An 18,221-nucleotide genomic window follows, 5' to 3' on the forward strand; every position below is an offset into this window, starting at 1 on the left:
AAAAGCAATTATTGTAAATTCAGTCTAACTTTTTCTTTAAGAAAAAAAGCCTTTTTTTTTTTTTTTACTGCAACAATAAAGTACCACAAACAACAATGTGGAATCTAAAAAACACAACAAACTAGTGAATATAACAAAAAAGAAGCAGGCTCACAGATATAGAGAACAAACTAGTGGTAACCAGTGGGGAGAGGGGACAGGGAGGAGAAATAAAAGGGCATGGGAGTAAGAGGTACAACTATTATGTATAAAATAAGCTACCAGGATATATAGTACAATACAAGGAATATAGCTTATATTTTATAATAACCGTAAATGCAGTATAACCTTTAAAAATTGTGAATCACTACTGTATACCTGTAATGTACAAAATATTGCACAACTGTATTTCAATTAAAAAATAATTGATTTTTTAGTACAAATCATCAGTTATTGGTCTGTATGATCTTGATTGAGTTGCTTATCATCTTTACTCCTTAGTAAAATAGTAGGAGGTACGTGAAATCCTCTCTAGTATATTCTCCAAATGAATATATATGTATATATATATATTTCTCTTGATTGGTTATTTTCCTTTCCTCCTTCTACTAACAGAAAGAACAAACCTTTCTCAATCTTTTCATGAATGCATTCCTCTCCTACCTTGGTAATGGTCTCGTGAAGTTTGAAAAAAGGATCCATTTCTTCAATTTTTGTTGCACGTTTAGGGAAAAAGCCTTCAGAGAGAAAACTTGGACCCTGTGGAAAACCAGAAAATAAACATTCTAAACTCTTCATTGATTTTGTTTTTCAAGGGCTTATTGGATTTTCTTTAAAGATTAAAAAGGACTCTAAATTGCTGTAAGGTTTCTGTTGATTGTTGGACTTCATTCTGCTGATATAATTAACCAGTCACAAAATATTTATAAATTAAAATGACTAGACTTCTATAACACTTGACATTATTTGTATTTACCAAAGAATGTTTTCTTACTCAGAAGAGATCATTATTTGCTGTTCACCCTTTTATTTTTCAAATGCAGACAGTGTAGAGTAAGATACCTTGACTGCAAAACCCATATCTAAAACCCCTTCTCTATTTTATATATTAAATTTTATGCTTAAAGACTGGTAGAATAGAATGTTTTTAATAAAAAAAAAAGTCTAGGCAACAGGGTGCATAATATTTTAAATACTGCAAAACTTACTTCAAAACAATAGTAGGATATGTTTTGAGTAGAATGACCTCATGGCTTTATGTGCTGCCAATAAAGTTGTAACGTTGTATCAGACCCTTAGCGTGAAGATGGTTGAAATGAATCAAGATATTGTAATTAATCATTCTGTACTTGCAGGTGCAGATAAATTTCAGGATGCAAGAAGACACGGGATGCTGATAAGGTAGCTATCTGCTATGGTCTGAATATTTATGCCCCCCCCAATTCATATGCTGAAATCCTAATCTCCAAAGTAACAGTATTAGGAGGTGGGGCCTTAGGGATGTGATTAGGTCATCAGGGCTTTGTTTTCATAATTGGAATTAGTGTCCTATAAAAGAGACCTCACAGAGCTCCCTAGCCCCTTATGTGAGGATACAATAAGAATTCTGCAACCTGGAGGAGGGCTCTCACCTAACCATGCTGGCACCCTGATCTTGGACTTCCAGCCACCAGAACTTGAGAAATAAATTCCTGTTGTTTACAAGCCACTCAGTCTGTGATACTTTGTTATAACAGCTCAAATGGACTAAGACAATACCTAAAACAATGCTCTTATAGTTATCAACACTATAAGTATCCTATGAAACAATTATTATCTACATATAATTTTCATTTGAAAACCTGAAGTAACTAAACTTATCTGTCTTAAAAAATATAAGATTGGGACAGAATATATGTACTTATGCAGGTGATAGATATACACAAAGAAAGAAAAATAGATGATAGATATATAGATAGGTAAATTTTTCAAAATCATCATGGGAAAGATAGATTAAGTCAAGTCTACACCAACAATGACCACACAGGATAACAAATTTAATTTGAATTCTATTAGAACTATTTATTAGAGTAATCCAACAGCAGAACAGACTACATTAGGATATATCAATAGTGAGAAAGAAAGTTAGGATGCTGTAGTTGAGACTCAGAAGTCATACACATGAGAAATGAAACCAACATAATTGTAAGTCTTCATATATTAAATAATTCTGTGATCAAGCAGACTCTTAACCCCCTATTTTGAACAATACTATGATTTAAAAAAAAAGTAATTTAGCTGTTTGCTCCAGCATATATGCACTTTTCGATAATAAGACCATGAATCAACCAAATAGCTTACCTATCAAGACTAACGCTTATTTGTCAAAACTTGTTTATGTTCCTCTCCTCATTTTAACCACCAATCTAAAAGTAATTTTAGAAACTGCCCAGTTCCAACCAGTATTCCAGTTTTTAAGACCTGCCATAAAACCACACAGCCAAGGCCTAAAATATCATAAATGCCCTTTCCTAATTTCTCCCCATTTTGAGAGACTACTAAGACTCAGTGCTATGGGTTGAATAATTCATATGTGAAATCCTAGCCTTTAGTACCTCAGAATGTGATCTTATTTGGAAATAGGTCACTGCATAAATAACTAAGTTAGAATGAGGTCATACTGGAATAGAGTTGGTCCCTAGTACAATGTGACTGGTGTCCTTATAAAAAGAGGAAATTTAGAGACAAATTTGTATACAGGGAGAAAAGCATTCACACATGAAGGCACAGACTGGAGCGATGTGTCTACAAGCCAAAGAACTCAAAAGATTACCTCAAAATCACCAGAAACTGGTCAAGAGGCTTGGAACTGATTCTCTGTCACAGACCTCAGGAAAAACCAACACTGGTAACACCTTGAACTGTTAAGACAATACATGTCTGTTGTTTAAGTTGTGCTTTGCTGTGCTTTGTTATGGCAGCCCTAGGAAACTAATACACTCAGTCAAGGTGGTATTCTTCTTTACTGAAATAGGTCTAATACACTTAATTTTGTTTATCAACAGAGTTTTGTGGAGGTATTTTGGGCAGTCAACATAGAAATAGGTTAAAATTTGGGTTTTGCCACTTAACAGTTGTGCCATATTAAGCATCTTAATCTCCAGAGGATTAGTTACAGCATCTAAGAAACTTGGAGAATAACATATATTTCACAGAGATGTTGTCAACAGTCCAATCCTGCTACATAGGAGACACTATGTTTAATAACATTGATGATGTTGCTAAAAACAATAAATATCATAATAATGATGGTGAGGGTGGTAATGATGGGGTAGTGATTACGGTATCATGCTGAACTAAAGGAAATCCAAAGACTCTGTGTGATCCTGTGGGAAACAGTGTACAATTTGCATAGAGGTATCTCTGAATTGACTTTAGTGAAAGTATGACATGGACAATTTGCCGTATTCATTTTCATTTAATAATTAAGCTTGAAGTTCTTAAAAAGTTTGCCCCATGAGTAATTGCAAATAAAGCTGAAATAATTTTATCCGTTTAGTATACTTAGCAAAACAAAACTTCATAAATAGTGCAAAAGTAAACTATCAGCGAGCCTCAAAATGAATGATCCCATAAGAATAGAAATTGGGAGTTATAATTAATGAGGTTTTTATTGAACTTTCAATTATTCAAAAACAGAACATATTAAATTAAATTATCCATATGTGCCTTATTCTCTAATATAATCTCCTTCTCTTTCTGGTTCCTTCACCTATCTCTTTCATCCCATTGTTTGTTTCTAGTGCCTCATTTTTATAAGCATTTAAAGAATATGTATTTGACAATTACTGTATGCCAGGTCCTACACTAAATGCAGGATGTTGTCCTTAATCTCATGGAACTTAATCTAATGCGATTTGGACGATAATCTAACATCAATGTGTTTGAAAATATTAAGACACTACCATTCCTTTTCAATATAATAATAATCATTTATGAACAGTTATTTATATATCCTGACATAAAAAATAATGAAAAGATTAAAAAGAATATATGCTTTGTAAAAGATTTTCACTGCTATCAAATTAACTATGATTGATAGCTGTTTGATAATGGCTCCCACCTGTTGATGAACAGAGGCAAGTAAAACACCACTAACCATTTAGAGAGCACTTTCGTTTAGAACAATTCATTGATAGACTGAAATGAAAGAGTAAGTTAAGATATGCAGAACTTAATATTGTATGTATGTCACATGGAGATCATAGTAAGAATATCACAGAAGAAGTGATATTGATAAGAAAAGTTTATCCAGGATCTAGTTTAAAATTCAGTGTGTCTCGGGGCTTCCCTGGTGGCGCAGTGGATGAGAGTCCGCCTGCTGATGCAGAGGACTGCGGGTTCGCGCCCCGGTCCGGGAAGATCCCACATGGCGCGGAGCGGCTGGGCCCATAAGCCATGGCCGCTGGGCCTGCGCGTCCGGAGCCTGTGCTCCGCAATGGGGGAGGCCACAGCAGTGAGAGGCCCGCGTACCGCAAAAAAAAAAAAAAAAAAAAAAAAAAAAAAAAAAATTCAGTGTGTCTCCCCAGTCTCTCAACTTACTTGTCCTTTCTGTAACATTTAACAATATTTAGCACACCTTTCTTCTTTCAACTCTTTTTCCTAAAGTCCATGATTTGACTCTGGTGGTTCTCCATTCATATATTATTTTCTACCTATAACTGGATTCTCTTTTCCTTTTTTGAGCCTTTATTGTTTCTAGGTGGTCTACCTAATCTTCTCCTTATCACAGTCTCCCTAGGTGGTTTGGTCTACTTTTCTGGCTTCAATGACCAAATTCAGATTGATAATTCCCAAATCTTTATCTCTGGCTTAGTTCCTGTTTTCAGTTCATCATTTTTTGCCTACAAGAGCTTTCAGACACATTAATTCATGTTGCAAATCATGAGCATGTGTTCCCCCATTGTCACCTTAATTTCTTACCTTGGATAATAGCATAATACCTACATTTTACCCAAATGTGAAATTTTATGTCATTCTTGACTCCCATTTCTTGCAACCTTGGTACCACAGAACTACACTAGCCAATTTCTTTCTAATTCATATGTTTAGACAATTCTCTACAAGTTCTTATTTGTTGCCATAGTCCAGTTACTCATTACTTTCACCCAAACTATGGTCCTTATTGTCTGTAGAGGAAAGTCCAAACTCATTAGTATATTTCACAAACAAGTCCCAACCTATCTTCTTTCACCTTTAAACAAGTCTTTCTTTCCCATAAACTTATTTGCACTATTTTCATATAGCTACTGCTTAAGTCACAGCAGTCTATTCACCAAACCTTGAATTCATCCTTACCTTTGCTATCTCTGTCCCTTTCTGCCATTTCTTCTTCTGCCTGGAATGCTTTTTCTTTATCTGTTTATCAGGCTTCTTTCTATAACTGTTTTCCTCGATCCTCACCAACCCATCAGAATTCATAGTTCTCTTGTCAGTCTTTCCATATCACCTTGTGTTTGCTTTTTACTCACCGTTTATTACATTTTTGTTATATTTCTGTTTTTATCACTATACCATGAGCTTTTTAAGACTTGAGACTCTTTTCTTATTAAATTAGTCTAAGACTGCCAGACAACCTTGAGTAAGTCATTAATCTCTCAAGCTTAGTATCATCCTCCATAAAGCTGAAATGTAAATATACTTGCCCTTCTAACACCAGAGAGCTCATGTCAGGATCAAGCAAAATAACAAAGCATACAAAATGCTCAGTAAGGAGGAAAGGACTACACTATTACTGGATGGTGTTTGATTTTTATCACACTTGCTAGGAATTGCTTTTCTATATAACCAAGAGTCAGAGTTTTGAAATTTAAATTACTAAAAATTTGTATTTGTATATTAAACTCTGTGAAATTTTTCTTTTAAAACCTACAGTTGTTAAAATAAAGTTTGAAAACCATTTCTGTAGGTAATAGGAAGTCCTTGGAGGGTTTTGAACAGAGCAAGTGATATTTTCAAGTGTGTATTCAGGATAGCACACACTGATGCATATGTGGGGAATAAATTTAAAAGAGAAACGATGGAAACAGGAAGTATAGACAGAAGACTATTGCAGTAATACAGTGAGAAAGAGTGAGAAGTTAGGCCAGGACAGTGGTAGTAGAAACAGAGAGGAGGAGATGTGTTTGGTAAATGCTTGAGATAAAATTGGTACTACTTAGTAATTAACTGGAGTTAGAAACCTTTAAAAGGGGTCAAGATTGCAAGTATTTCTAGATTTGATAAAATGAGTGATAAAATTGGAGGTGATGTGTTTGTGGGACATCCATGTGATGTTATCCCAGAAAATGAGGGATGTCATTCAACACCAATTTGGTTAAAGACTAAATTCTAGACTAAAGATATAACAATAATTTGAAAAGCATATACATGGTAGTTAAAATGTAAAAGGGGACTACATGCAGACTTAGAAGTATACTGCGTATAGCACAGATGACACTCTGAATAACAACAAGTTCTCTGAATGGCACTGATATTTGAGTGGGAGAATAAAAATAAAACCCACAATGACATTATAGATGAAATCATCAGAGAAATGTAAAGATAACCAGGTGAGTGTGATTTCATGAGAGTCAAAAAGGTAAAGACTGTTTGGAAATAAATAATCAATGCTTCAAAGGAAGTGAAGAAATATGATAAGATAAAAATTATTCATCAGAAGTAGCATTTCAGAGATTCTTGGTGTTCTTTGTTGGAGGGGTCTCTGTGGATTCATGAATGCAGGAGACAATGCAATCAGTTGAGAGAATAAGTGTGAAGAGAAGAAAGGAAACATCAACTATGAACTACATTATTCTCTCTAGAAATTAAGATTAGGCTGAGAAGTTAGAAAAATTGATCATTAACTATAGAGAGTAAAAGAATCGAGAAAGAGTTTATTTGTTGTTTTTTAGACTGGATTAATGTGGATATATTTTTAATATAAGAGAAAGCATCCAGAAGATAAAAGAGATTTAAAAAACACCAGAAAAGTTGGGGGAAATAAATAGATCACAGTCTTAAAGGAAAGGAATTCAAAGCTCACTAAAGTTACCCAGAAATCAGAGTTGTAAGTAGATGAGCCGTTGGTGAAAAAGGATGAAATGAAGGCAGGCTAAAAATATGGTGGAAGACAATGTTAGTATGTAGACAGAGGTGAAGAAAGGAAAAAACACAAAAACAAAAACAAAGGTTATGTGTAGTTCAGCTCTAAACTGGATTGAGTTGACTAAACTTTAACTCACTACCATACTAAAATATACCCTTTGCATTTTTTTCCAGAAATAACCGTTTAAAATATTTAGTCCATGTGGGCTTAGTGGGTGCTGAACTAGACAAAAACAGTCTGCATGCACTTTCTTTTTTACAGTTGGCACCCAATGAGCATGACCTGGAATGAATAGGATAATAATTGCCTTTTTCATATACCAATACTAGGCTAAGCACTCTACACATATCACCTAATTTAATCCACAAACTTACTATTAAGGTAGAAACTATTATTACCCTGCCTTTACAAATGGGGGAACTGACAACCAATGAATTTCAGATAGTAGCTCAAGATCATACCATAAGTAAGTGGTAGAGCTAGATTTAAACCCAAGTCTCTCTAACTCCACAGCCTACACTTTCATTCCTATGCCACACACCTCCTCCTCACTGCCAAAGTTTCTCATAGCCTGAGATCCTGTGCTTTTGCCTTTAAGTAGGAAAAGATTTCCCTCACCTCTTGTTCCAATTCCCTCCAAGTCCTAGTCTACTCTCTAAGTGGCATAAACACTATGCACAGTTTAAAGGATATAATCAAAGACTCCCTGCTTAGACTAAATAAAATTGAATCTAAAACGTTCCATGTACACTTCCTTCATTGCAATATTCTCCTTTCTGCAATCAGAGAATATACACATCAATACTTAAATTTAATATATGAAATTAAAACACTTGCAAGATTTGAATGGCACTGACATTCATGACACGCTGGGCTGAGGAAAAAGGTAATTAGATCCACAATTTTTGAAACATAACATTCTCATCACTATGCAAAGTAAAACAGATCTGAGATGATGTGGAGCCCAAATAGAAGTGTAACAATCCAAGGGTCAAATATAGAACAACATCAGGACATTATTTTCTGAATTCACTCATGTTTTTCATTTCAATTATTTTTTTCAAGTTCTAGGACGGTCCATAGCATTGGCTTTATTGAGAATATTCAAGGCACCTTCATAGTTCTATTCATATTTATTTAGCATCCTAATTTGAGACTTGGATATTAGAAATCTTAATTCAATCCAAATATACAAAGCAAAACATGGAAAATTCAGATTAAATATAATTTTTACAAAGTCAAAAAATATTTATTAGAAAACCAACACTAAAAATTAGCTGTGTGTGTGTGTTTCTTAAACATTTTGCCTTTTCTTGCAAAGTACTTTTGAGATGGGGATAATAATTGTAATATTAGCCTTTGTGAATTATTCCATTGAATTCATGATTTATTTTTGGTCTTGAAGTTCTTACATGCCAACACAATACTTTTATAGGACCCAGTCTTCATATTTTAGACTTTCTTCAAGCTAATCAGTTTTATTTATTTTGCCTTCTTTCCTCCCTTAATCATTGAATGTGCGCCTGTCTTACCTATTAATAAATACAAACTGTGCATCACTAGTTAAATAGTCTATGCTTATGTTTTATTTTGTTTTGTTTTTCACATCACACTTTCTAGACAGATCAGGAGGCAGGGAAAGCTAAGGTACAACAACAAAGAATCAAACAATAAAAGATGCTCTTATCAGAGTATTTCACAAATTAAGGCATTGTTATAATAAATGCTTTTAGTTTACTTATATTTTAATGGTAAATAATATTTTGATGGTAAATAATTGATTAAGTGCATAGATATGGCCTATTAAGCTTTCTTAATAAACATTAATTATTCCATATGGTAAAACCAATGAGTAGTGTTTGCTAATGCTTCCGTATCTGTGCTGCCATTATGGATAGAAGAATAACACATGACAATCCAGCATAAAGAGCAGGCTCAGGGGAGGAACCCTGCGAAGGTTGTATTAACAAGGTGACAAAAAATGACTGATCCAAAGTCCCACTTATCAGCCCCGCAACTTCTAGGATCTCATAACATTAACTCTATAAAGAGTTGTTATAAACTCTACAGATGAGTTGTAAGAGATAACTCATCTCATTTTACATTCTATCCCTTAAACTTCCATGAGAATTCTTTTGTTTTTTGTGTGTTTGTTTCCAGCGAAAGAAGAGGGAGGAGCAATCAACTTGCTGACATATGCTAACACAGTGCAAGGGGCCAATGCAGCATAGTTTCACATTAGGAAGGAAAAAATAAATATAACTATTTATTGTTGTATTTTTCTATTCACTCCTAAACAGAGTTCTCTGTAGCTGTGATGCCCTGTAGTACATACTTCCAAAAAAATAAGTAAATAAATATAATAAAGTATCAGCTTATAAAACAGAAAGATGAGAAATCAGCAGCCTTTTTCTGAAACCAGCAACTGACTGCCTACAGGCTCTTCATTGTGCATATTTATCACCAGTGGCCCTGCACCCCTGTATTCATTCCCTGAGACTTTAGGGGTGATTCCTTCCTAGCCTCTTCTAGCTTTTTGACTGTGGCTGCGTAACTCATATCTCTGCCTCTGTCTTTAAATGGCCTTGTCTTCTGTGTGTCTTCTGTGATAGAGATACTTGTCATTGGATTGAAAGCCCACCCTGATAATTCAGGATGATTTTATCTCAAATCCATAATTTAATTACATACGCACAGACCCTTTCCCCATATAAGGTCCCATTCACAGGTTCCAGGTGACATATTGTTTTGGGGACCACCACTTCACCACACTACAATTACTATCTTCATGTCTTCAATGGGCTTTCTATACTAAAGCCTGGAAAGGTTATTGCTAGTAACAGACCTCAAGATTCAATTCTAATTCAGACTTTATTCTTGCTTCTCCTTTTTTCAAGAATAACCATAAAACTGAAGGATTATACATTTGTAAAATAACCCTGAGGTGAGGCACACATTGAGACTGTTCTAATTAAGTAGTAGTTGTGGATTAGCTACAAATTCAAGGAGTTGTCTGGTTTGGAAGGTGTTTACATAGGTATAAAATTGTCAAAACCTATCTAACTTAACACATAAATGTGTGCATTTTATTGTGTATAAATTGTATCTTAAAGGAAAGCAACTTTCCTAGATAAGGGACATTACTATCATCCCACACAGATTTTTCTTTCTCTTCTTCTAGTGTAAGTTTTGGTAAGTTCTGGTTTTCAAATAATTTGTTTATTTCATCTAAATTATGAAATATATTGTTATAAAATTATCCATAATATCACCTATTTATCACTTTAATAGGATCTGAGGCATTGATCATGTTGGTAATTTTTGTATCATCTCCTACACAGCTATTTACAATCATTAAAATTTTGGCTGTTGTCTTCTTACTCCCATGATTTCTTACAAATATATTCCATGTTTTAAAGTTTTCTGTGTTGCTTTGATATACATTATTTTTTGATAGCCACAGTTGTTTAAGATCAGAAAAGTGGTGTTGTCATTACCCTCATTTTATGAATAAGTACTGAGATTCAGAGATTATCTAACTAGATAGATTCTGCTACTAAGTGGTACAACCTGGATTGGAATTCAGATCTTCATCTCCAATCTGCTGCTACTCACATTCCATAATCCCGCATCTCAAATGCAAAAATCAAGCCAGATTAGCAGTCAGTGCTAGATATTAGAGAGGATACTATAGAAATTGCAAGACAAAAATGAGTGCCCAGTTTAGTGTAAAACTAAATTGGATACAATAGAGATCGTTTTAAGGTTTAAAAATCCATGATAAAATTCCACACATAAATCACTGCTTGTCCAGTTGTTTTATGGTACTTGTTGAGCGAACATGGTCACAGATAAATTCTTTCATTTCCCTTTCTTGTCCCTACACTTTCCAAGGCTAAGTGTGTATTATATAGAAATGGCTTTTTTATTAGTGAAATTAACAAAGTCTTTCTTAGTATCCACAGGAAAGGGAGGAACAGGGCATGTATAGTCTCAAAAATAACATTTTATTAATTCAACAAGTGTTAATTACTAAATAATATCAGAAATTTCAAGGATTTATAAAATGAACATGTTTATACATGATATCCTCATCTTTAATTCTCCTGAAACTGCAAATTAAAATAAAACTTTAAAGCTTTTGGTATGTAGGAGGAATACTAAGAGACTAAAAGAAAGTATATCTAGAGAACAGTGAATTCAATAACAGTGATTTTGGTAGCTATCATTTACTGAGTGCCTACTAAGTACTGTACTGTCAGAAAGGAAATCCTCATGTATATCTACATGGCTAAGATTTTATGAGCAAATTTTACTGGAACCTGTATTAAATAACAAGCCTTGGAAGTTAAATGATGACTGAATAGTGAGAGAAACCTGAAGAGATTTACCTTTCTGGAGGTAAATCTGTGTTTACTCTTTAAAGGGGATAAAACCCAGAACCCTGGAAACATACCATTACATTACATTCATAACATTACACATGTAATATTACATTCCAATGGGGAAGAATCCCACCATCCCCTTCCCTTTCAAAGGAGAATTTATTTACCTTAGGGAAAGGAAGCTTCTTTCCCTCTCTTAGGAGGGGAGGGAAACAACGTACATATAAACTTATAAATTCATATTTTCAGGGTTCTTGTACTTTGTTATAGCATGCAAGCCTGTCTATCTGGCTCTTATTGTCTCAGAAGGGGAAGAAAATGGGATGTAACGAACCAATGATGTTACTGCTGTAAATAATAATAAGTCTGATCTCTGCTCCAGAAACCTCATGTTGGCATTCAGGATAATATAAATGAATATAGATATTAAAAATATGTCAGTGATAGGTACTTTAATAACAATAGCAATAATAATAACAATGTTCTTATTAATTAATCTGAGTAAATATAAATGTATAAGTATTGCATAAATAAAAATAATTTAAAATAAAAATATTTACTAGTTATATATTATGAATATATGTTTATTACACTAAAAGATATAAATATTTTATATTATATATACTATTTATGTAATAAATATACAATATATGTTTGTCTATGGTAAATAAAGAATCCTTCTGGTCTTCTTTGCTGTGCCTGTCTGACTGACTGCCACTGCCCATCAACCCTTTCTATTAATGATGTACTCAGGTAGCAGCTTTGCTGAGGCCATTTCAGGCAGCCTATCTTCATAACAGGACAAACAATAATGCAAGGTTACCCGGCCAGGGATACTCACCACCCCTTGCTGAGTGATCTTTGGCAAAGCAACACTCCTGAGATGATTTCTCCTTTGCAAACCGTGTGGCTGACAGGGTCTAGGTGCTCTGGCCAGGTGTCAGGCCTGTGCCTCTGAGGTGGGAGAGCTGAGTTCAGGACATTGGTACACCAGAGACCTCCCGGCTCCACATCATATCAAATAGTGAAAGCTCTCCCAATGACCTCCATATCAATGCTAAGACCCAGCTCCGCTCAATGACCAGCAAGCTACAGTGCTAGACACCCTAGGCCAAACAACAGGCAAGACAGGAACACAATCACACCCATTAGCAGAGAGGCTGCCTAAAATCATAATTAGGTCACAGACACCCCAAAACAACCACCGGACGTGGTCCCGCCCAGCAAAAAGAAAAGATCCAGCCTCATCCACCAGAACATAGGCACCAGTCCCCTCTACCAGGAAGCCTACACAACTCACTGAACCAACCTTAGCCACTGGGGGCAGACACCAAAACAAACGGGAACTACGAACCTGCAGCCTGTGAAAAGGAGACCACAAACACAGTAAGTTAAGCAAAATGAGAAGACAGAGAAACATACAACAGGTGAAGGAGCAGGGCAAAAACCCACGACACCAAACAAATGAAGAGGAAATAAGCAGTCTACCTGAAAAAAAATTCAGTGTAATGACAGTAAAGATGATCCAAAATCTTGGAAATAGAATGGAGAAAATACAAGAAAAGTTTAACAAGGACCTAGAAGAACTAAAGAGCAAACAAAAAATGATGAACAACACAATAAATGAAACTAAAAATTCTCTAGAAGGAATCAATAGCAGAATAAATGAGGCAGAAGAACAGATAAGTGACCTGGAAGATAAAATAGTGGAAATAACTACTGCAGAGCAGAATAAACAAAAAAGAATGAGAATAATTGAGGACAGTCTCAGAGACCTCTGGGACAACATTTAACGCACCAACATTCGAATTATAGGGGTCCCAGAAGAAGAGAAAAAGAAAGGGACTGAGAAAATATTTCTAGGGATTATAGTTGAAAACTCCCTTAATATGGGAGAGAAAATAGTCAATCAAGTCCAGGTAGCACAGAGAGTCCCAAAAAGGATAAATGCAAGGAGAAACACGCCAAGACACATAGTAATCAAACTATCAAAAATTAAATACAGAGAAAAAATATTAAAAGCATCAAGGGAAAAACAACAAATAACATACAAGGGAATCCCCATAAGGTTAACAGCTGATCATCAGCAGAAACTCTGCAAGCCAGAAGGGAGTGGCAGGACATATTTAAAGTGATGAAAGGGAAAAAACTACAACCAAGGTTACTCTACCCAGCAAGTATCTCATTCAGATTCGACGGAGAAATCAAAACCTTTACAGACAAGAAAAACCTAAGAGAATTCAGCACCACCAAACGAGCTTTACATCAACTGCTGAAGAAACTTCTCTAGGCAGGAAACACAAGAGAAGGAAAAGACCTACAATAACAAAACCAAAACTATTAAGAAAATGGTAATAGGAACATACATATAGATAATTACCTTAAATGCAAATGGATTAAATGCTCCAAACAAAAGACATAGACTGGCTGAATGGATACAACAACAAGACCCATATATATGCTGTCTACAAGAGATCCACTTCAAACCTAGGGACACATACAAACTGAAAGGGAGGGGATGGAAAAAGATATTCCATGCAAATGGAAATCAAAAGAGAGCTGGAGTAGAAATTCTCATATCAGATAAAATAGACTTTAAAATAAAGACTATGACAATAGACAAAGAAGGACACTACATAATATCAAGGGATCAATCCAAGAAGAAGATATAGCAATTGTAAATATTTATGCATCCAACATAGGAGAAACAAAATACATAAGGCAAATGCTAACAGCCATAAAAGGGGAAATCAACAGTAACACAATAACAGTAGGGGACTTTAACACCCTACTTTCACCAATGGACAGATCATCCAAAATGAAAATAAATAAGGAAACACAAGCTTTCAATGATACATTAAACAAGATGGAATTAATTGATGTTTATAGGACATTCCATCCAAAAAAAACAGAATACACTTTCTTCTCAAGTGCTCATGGAAAATTCTCCAGGATAGATCATATATTGGGTAACAAATCAAGTGTTGATTAATTTAAGAAAACTGAAATCGCATCAAGTATCTTTTCCAACCACAACGCTATGAGACTAGATATCAATTATAGGAAAAAAATCTGTAAAAAAAAAAAAAACACATGGAGGCTAAAAAATACACTACTAAATAACCAAGAGATCACTGAAGAAAGCAAAGGGGAAATTAAAAAATACCTAGAAACAAATGACAATGAAAACATGACGACCCAAAACTTATGGGATACAGCAAAAGCAGTTTTAAGAGGGAAGTTTTTAGCAATACAATCCAACCTCAAGAAACAAGAAAAATCCCAAATAAACAATGTAAACTTATACCTAAAGCAATTAGAGAAAGAATAACAAAAAAACCCCAAAGTTAACAGAAGGAAAGAAATCAGATCAGAAATAAATGAAAAAGAAATGAAGGAAATGATAGAAAAGATCAATAAAACTAAAAGCTGGGTCTTTGAGAAGATGAACAAAATTGATAAACCATTAGCCAGACTCATCAAGAAAAAAAGGGAGTAGTCTCAAATCAATAGAATTAGAAATGAAAAAGGAGCAGTAACAACTGACACTGCATAAATACAAAGGATTATGAGAGATTACAACAAGCAACTATATGCCAATAAAATGGACAACCTGGAAGAAACGGGCAAATTCTTAGAAAAGCACAACCTTCTGAGACTGAACCAGGAAGAAATAGAAAATATAAACAGACCAATCACAAGCACTGAAATTGAGACTGTAATTAAAAATCTTCCAACAAACAAAAGCCCAGGACCAGATGGCTTCACAGGTGAATTCTATCAAACATTTAGAGAAGAGCTAACACCTATCTTTCTCAAATTCTTCCAAAATATAGCAGAGGCAGGAACACTCCCCAACTCATTCTACAAGGCCACCATCACCCTAATATGAAAACCAGACAAAGATGTCACAAAGAAAGAAAATTACAGTCTAATATCACTGATGAACATAGATGCAAAAATCCTCAACAAAATACTAACAAACAGAATCCAACGGCACATTAAAAGGATCATACACCACGTTCAAGTGGGGTTTATCCCAGGAATGCAAGGATTCTTCAATATATGCAAATCAATCAATGTGAAACACCATATTAACAAATTGAAGAATAAAAACCATATGATCTCAATAGATACAGAAAAATCTTTCGACAAAATTCAACACCCATTTATGATTAAAAAAAACCTTCCAGAAAGTAGGCATAGAGGGAACTTACCTAAACATAGTAAAGGCCATATATGACAAACCCACAGGCAACATCGTTCTCGATGGTGAAAAACTGAAATCATTTCCTCTAAGATTAGGAGCAAGACAAGGTTGCCCACTCTCACTGCTATTATTCAACATAGCTTTGGAAGTTTTAGCCACAGCCATCAGAAAATAAAAAGAAATAAAAAGAATCCAAATCGGGAAGAAGAAGTAAAGCTGTCATTGTTTGCAGATGACATGATTCTATACACAGAGAATCCTAAACATGCTACAAGAAAACTCTTAGAGCTAATCAATGAATCTGATAAAGTAGCAGCACACAAAATGCACAGAAATTTCTTGTATTCCTATACACTAATGATGAAAAATCTGAAAGTCAAATCAAGGAAACACTCCCATTTACCACTGCAACAAAAATAATAAAATACCTAGGAATAAACCTACCTAAGGAGACAAAAGACCTGTATGCAGAAAACAATAAGACACTGATGAAAGAAATTAAAGATGATACAAACAGATGGAGAGATATACCATGTTCTTGGATTGAAGAATCAACATTGTGAAAATGACTATACTACCCAAAGCAATCTACAGATTCAGTGCAATCCCTATCAAACAACTAATGGCATTTTTCACAGAACTAGAACAAAAAATCGCACAATTTGTATGTAAACACAAAAGACCCCGAATACCCAAAGCAATCCTGAGAAGGAAAAATGGAGCTGGAGGAATCAGGCTCCCTGACTTCAGACTATACTACAAAACTACAGTCATCAAGACAGTATGGTACTGTCACAAAAACAGAAATATAGATCAGTGGAACAGGATAGAAAGCCCAGAGATAAACCCCCGCACATATGGTCACATTATCTTTGATAAAGAAGGCAAGAATATATAATGGAAAAAAGACAGCCTCTTCAATAAGTGGTGCTGGGAAAACTGGACAGCTACATGTAAAAGAATGAAATTGGAACACTCCCTAACACCATACACAACAATAAACTCAAAATGGATTAAAGACCTAAATGTAATGCCAGATACTATCAAACTCTTGGAGGAAAACATAGGTAGAACAGTCTATGACATCAATATCATCAACATCCTTTTTGACCCATCTCCTAGAGAAATGGAAATAAAAACGAACAAACAAAAAAACACAAATGGGACCTAATGAAACTTAAAAGCTTTTGCACAGCAAAGGAAATCGTAAACAAGATGAAAAGACAACCCTCAGAATGGGAGAAAATATTTGCAAGTGAAGCAACTGACAAAGGATTAATCTCCAAAATATACAAGCAGCTCATACAGCTCAATATCAAAAAAACAAACAACCCAATCCAAAAATGGGCAGAAAACCTAAATAGACATTTTTCCAAAGAAGATATACAGAGCTTCGCTGGTGGCGCAGTGGTTGAGAATCTGCCTGCTAATGCAGGGTACACGGGTTCGAGCCCTGGTCTGGGAGGATCCCACATGCTGCGGAGCAACTAGGCCCATGAGCCACAACTACTGAGCCTGCACGTTTGGAGCCTGTGCTCTTCAACAAGAGAGGCCGCGATAGTGAGAGGCCCGCGCACCGTGATGAAGAGTGGCCCCCGCTTGCCACAACTAGAGAAAGCCCTCTCACAGAAACGAAGACCCAACACAGCAAAAATAAATTAATTAATTAATAAACTCCTACCCCCAACATCTTCTTAAAAAAAAAGAGAAGATATACAGATTGCCAACAAACACATGAAAGGATGCTCAACGTCACTAATCATTAGAGAAATGCAAATCAAAACTACAATGAGGTATCACCTCACACCAGTCAGAATGGCCATCATCAAAAAATCTAGAAACAATAAATGCTGGAGAGGGTGTGGAGAAAAGGGAACCCTCTTGCACTGTTGGTGGGAATATAAATTGATACAGCAACTATGGAGGACAGTATGGAGGTTCCTTAAAATACTAAAAATAGGACTATCGTACATCCCAGCAATCCCACTGCTGGGCATATACCCTGAGAAAACCATAATTCAAAAAGAGTCATGTACCCCAATGTTCACTGTAGCTCTATTTACAATAGCCAGGACATGGAAGTAACCTAAGTGTCCATCCACAGATGAATGGATTAAGAAGATGTGGCACATATATACAATGGAATATTACTCAGCCATAAAAAGAAATGAAACTGAGTTATTTGCAGTGAGGTGGGTGGACCTAGAGTCTGTCATACAGAGTGAAGTAAGTCAGAAAAAGAAAAACAAATACCGTATGCTAACACATACATATGGAATCTAAAAAAAGAAAAAAATGGTTTTGAAGAACCTAGGGGCAGGACAGGAAGAAAGAAGCAGATGTAGAGAATGGACTTGAGGACATAGGGAGGGGGAAGTGTAAGCTTGGACGAAGTGAGAAAGTGGCATGGACAATTTTACACTACCAAATGTAAAATCGATAGCTAGTGGCAAGGAGCTGCATAGCACAGGGAGGTCAGCTCGGTGCTTTGTGACCACCTAGAGGGGTGGGATAGGGAGGG

The 18,221-nt window shown here is 35.3% G+C and overlaps 1 protein-coding gene across 1 annotated transcript in view; it reads right to left on the minus strand.

Annotated features, from left to right (window-relative positions):
* NAALADL2 (N-acetylated alpha-linked acidic dipeptidase like 2) overlaps nt 1–18,221 on the minus strand; it is an 801,118-nt gene that overhangs the window by 211,384 nt on the left and 571,513 nt on the right. The window contains 1 exon segment of the mRNA XM_060297515.1: nt 643–738. Coding sequence (XP_060153498.1) covers nt 643–738 — 96 coding nt within the window.

The sequence above is a fragment of the Globicephala melas genome, chromosome 4 (assembly GCF_963455315.2).
Source record: "Globicephala melas chromosome 4, mGloMel1.2, whole genome shotgun sequence".
Lineage (NCBI taxonomy): Eukaryota > Metazoa > Chordata > Mammalia > Artiodactyla > Delphinidae > Globicephala > Globicephala melas.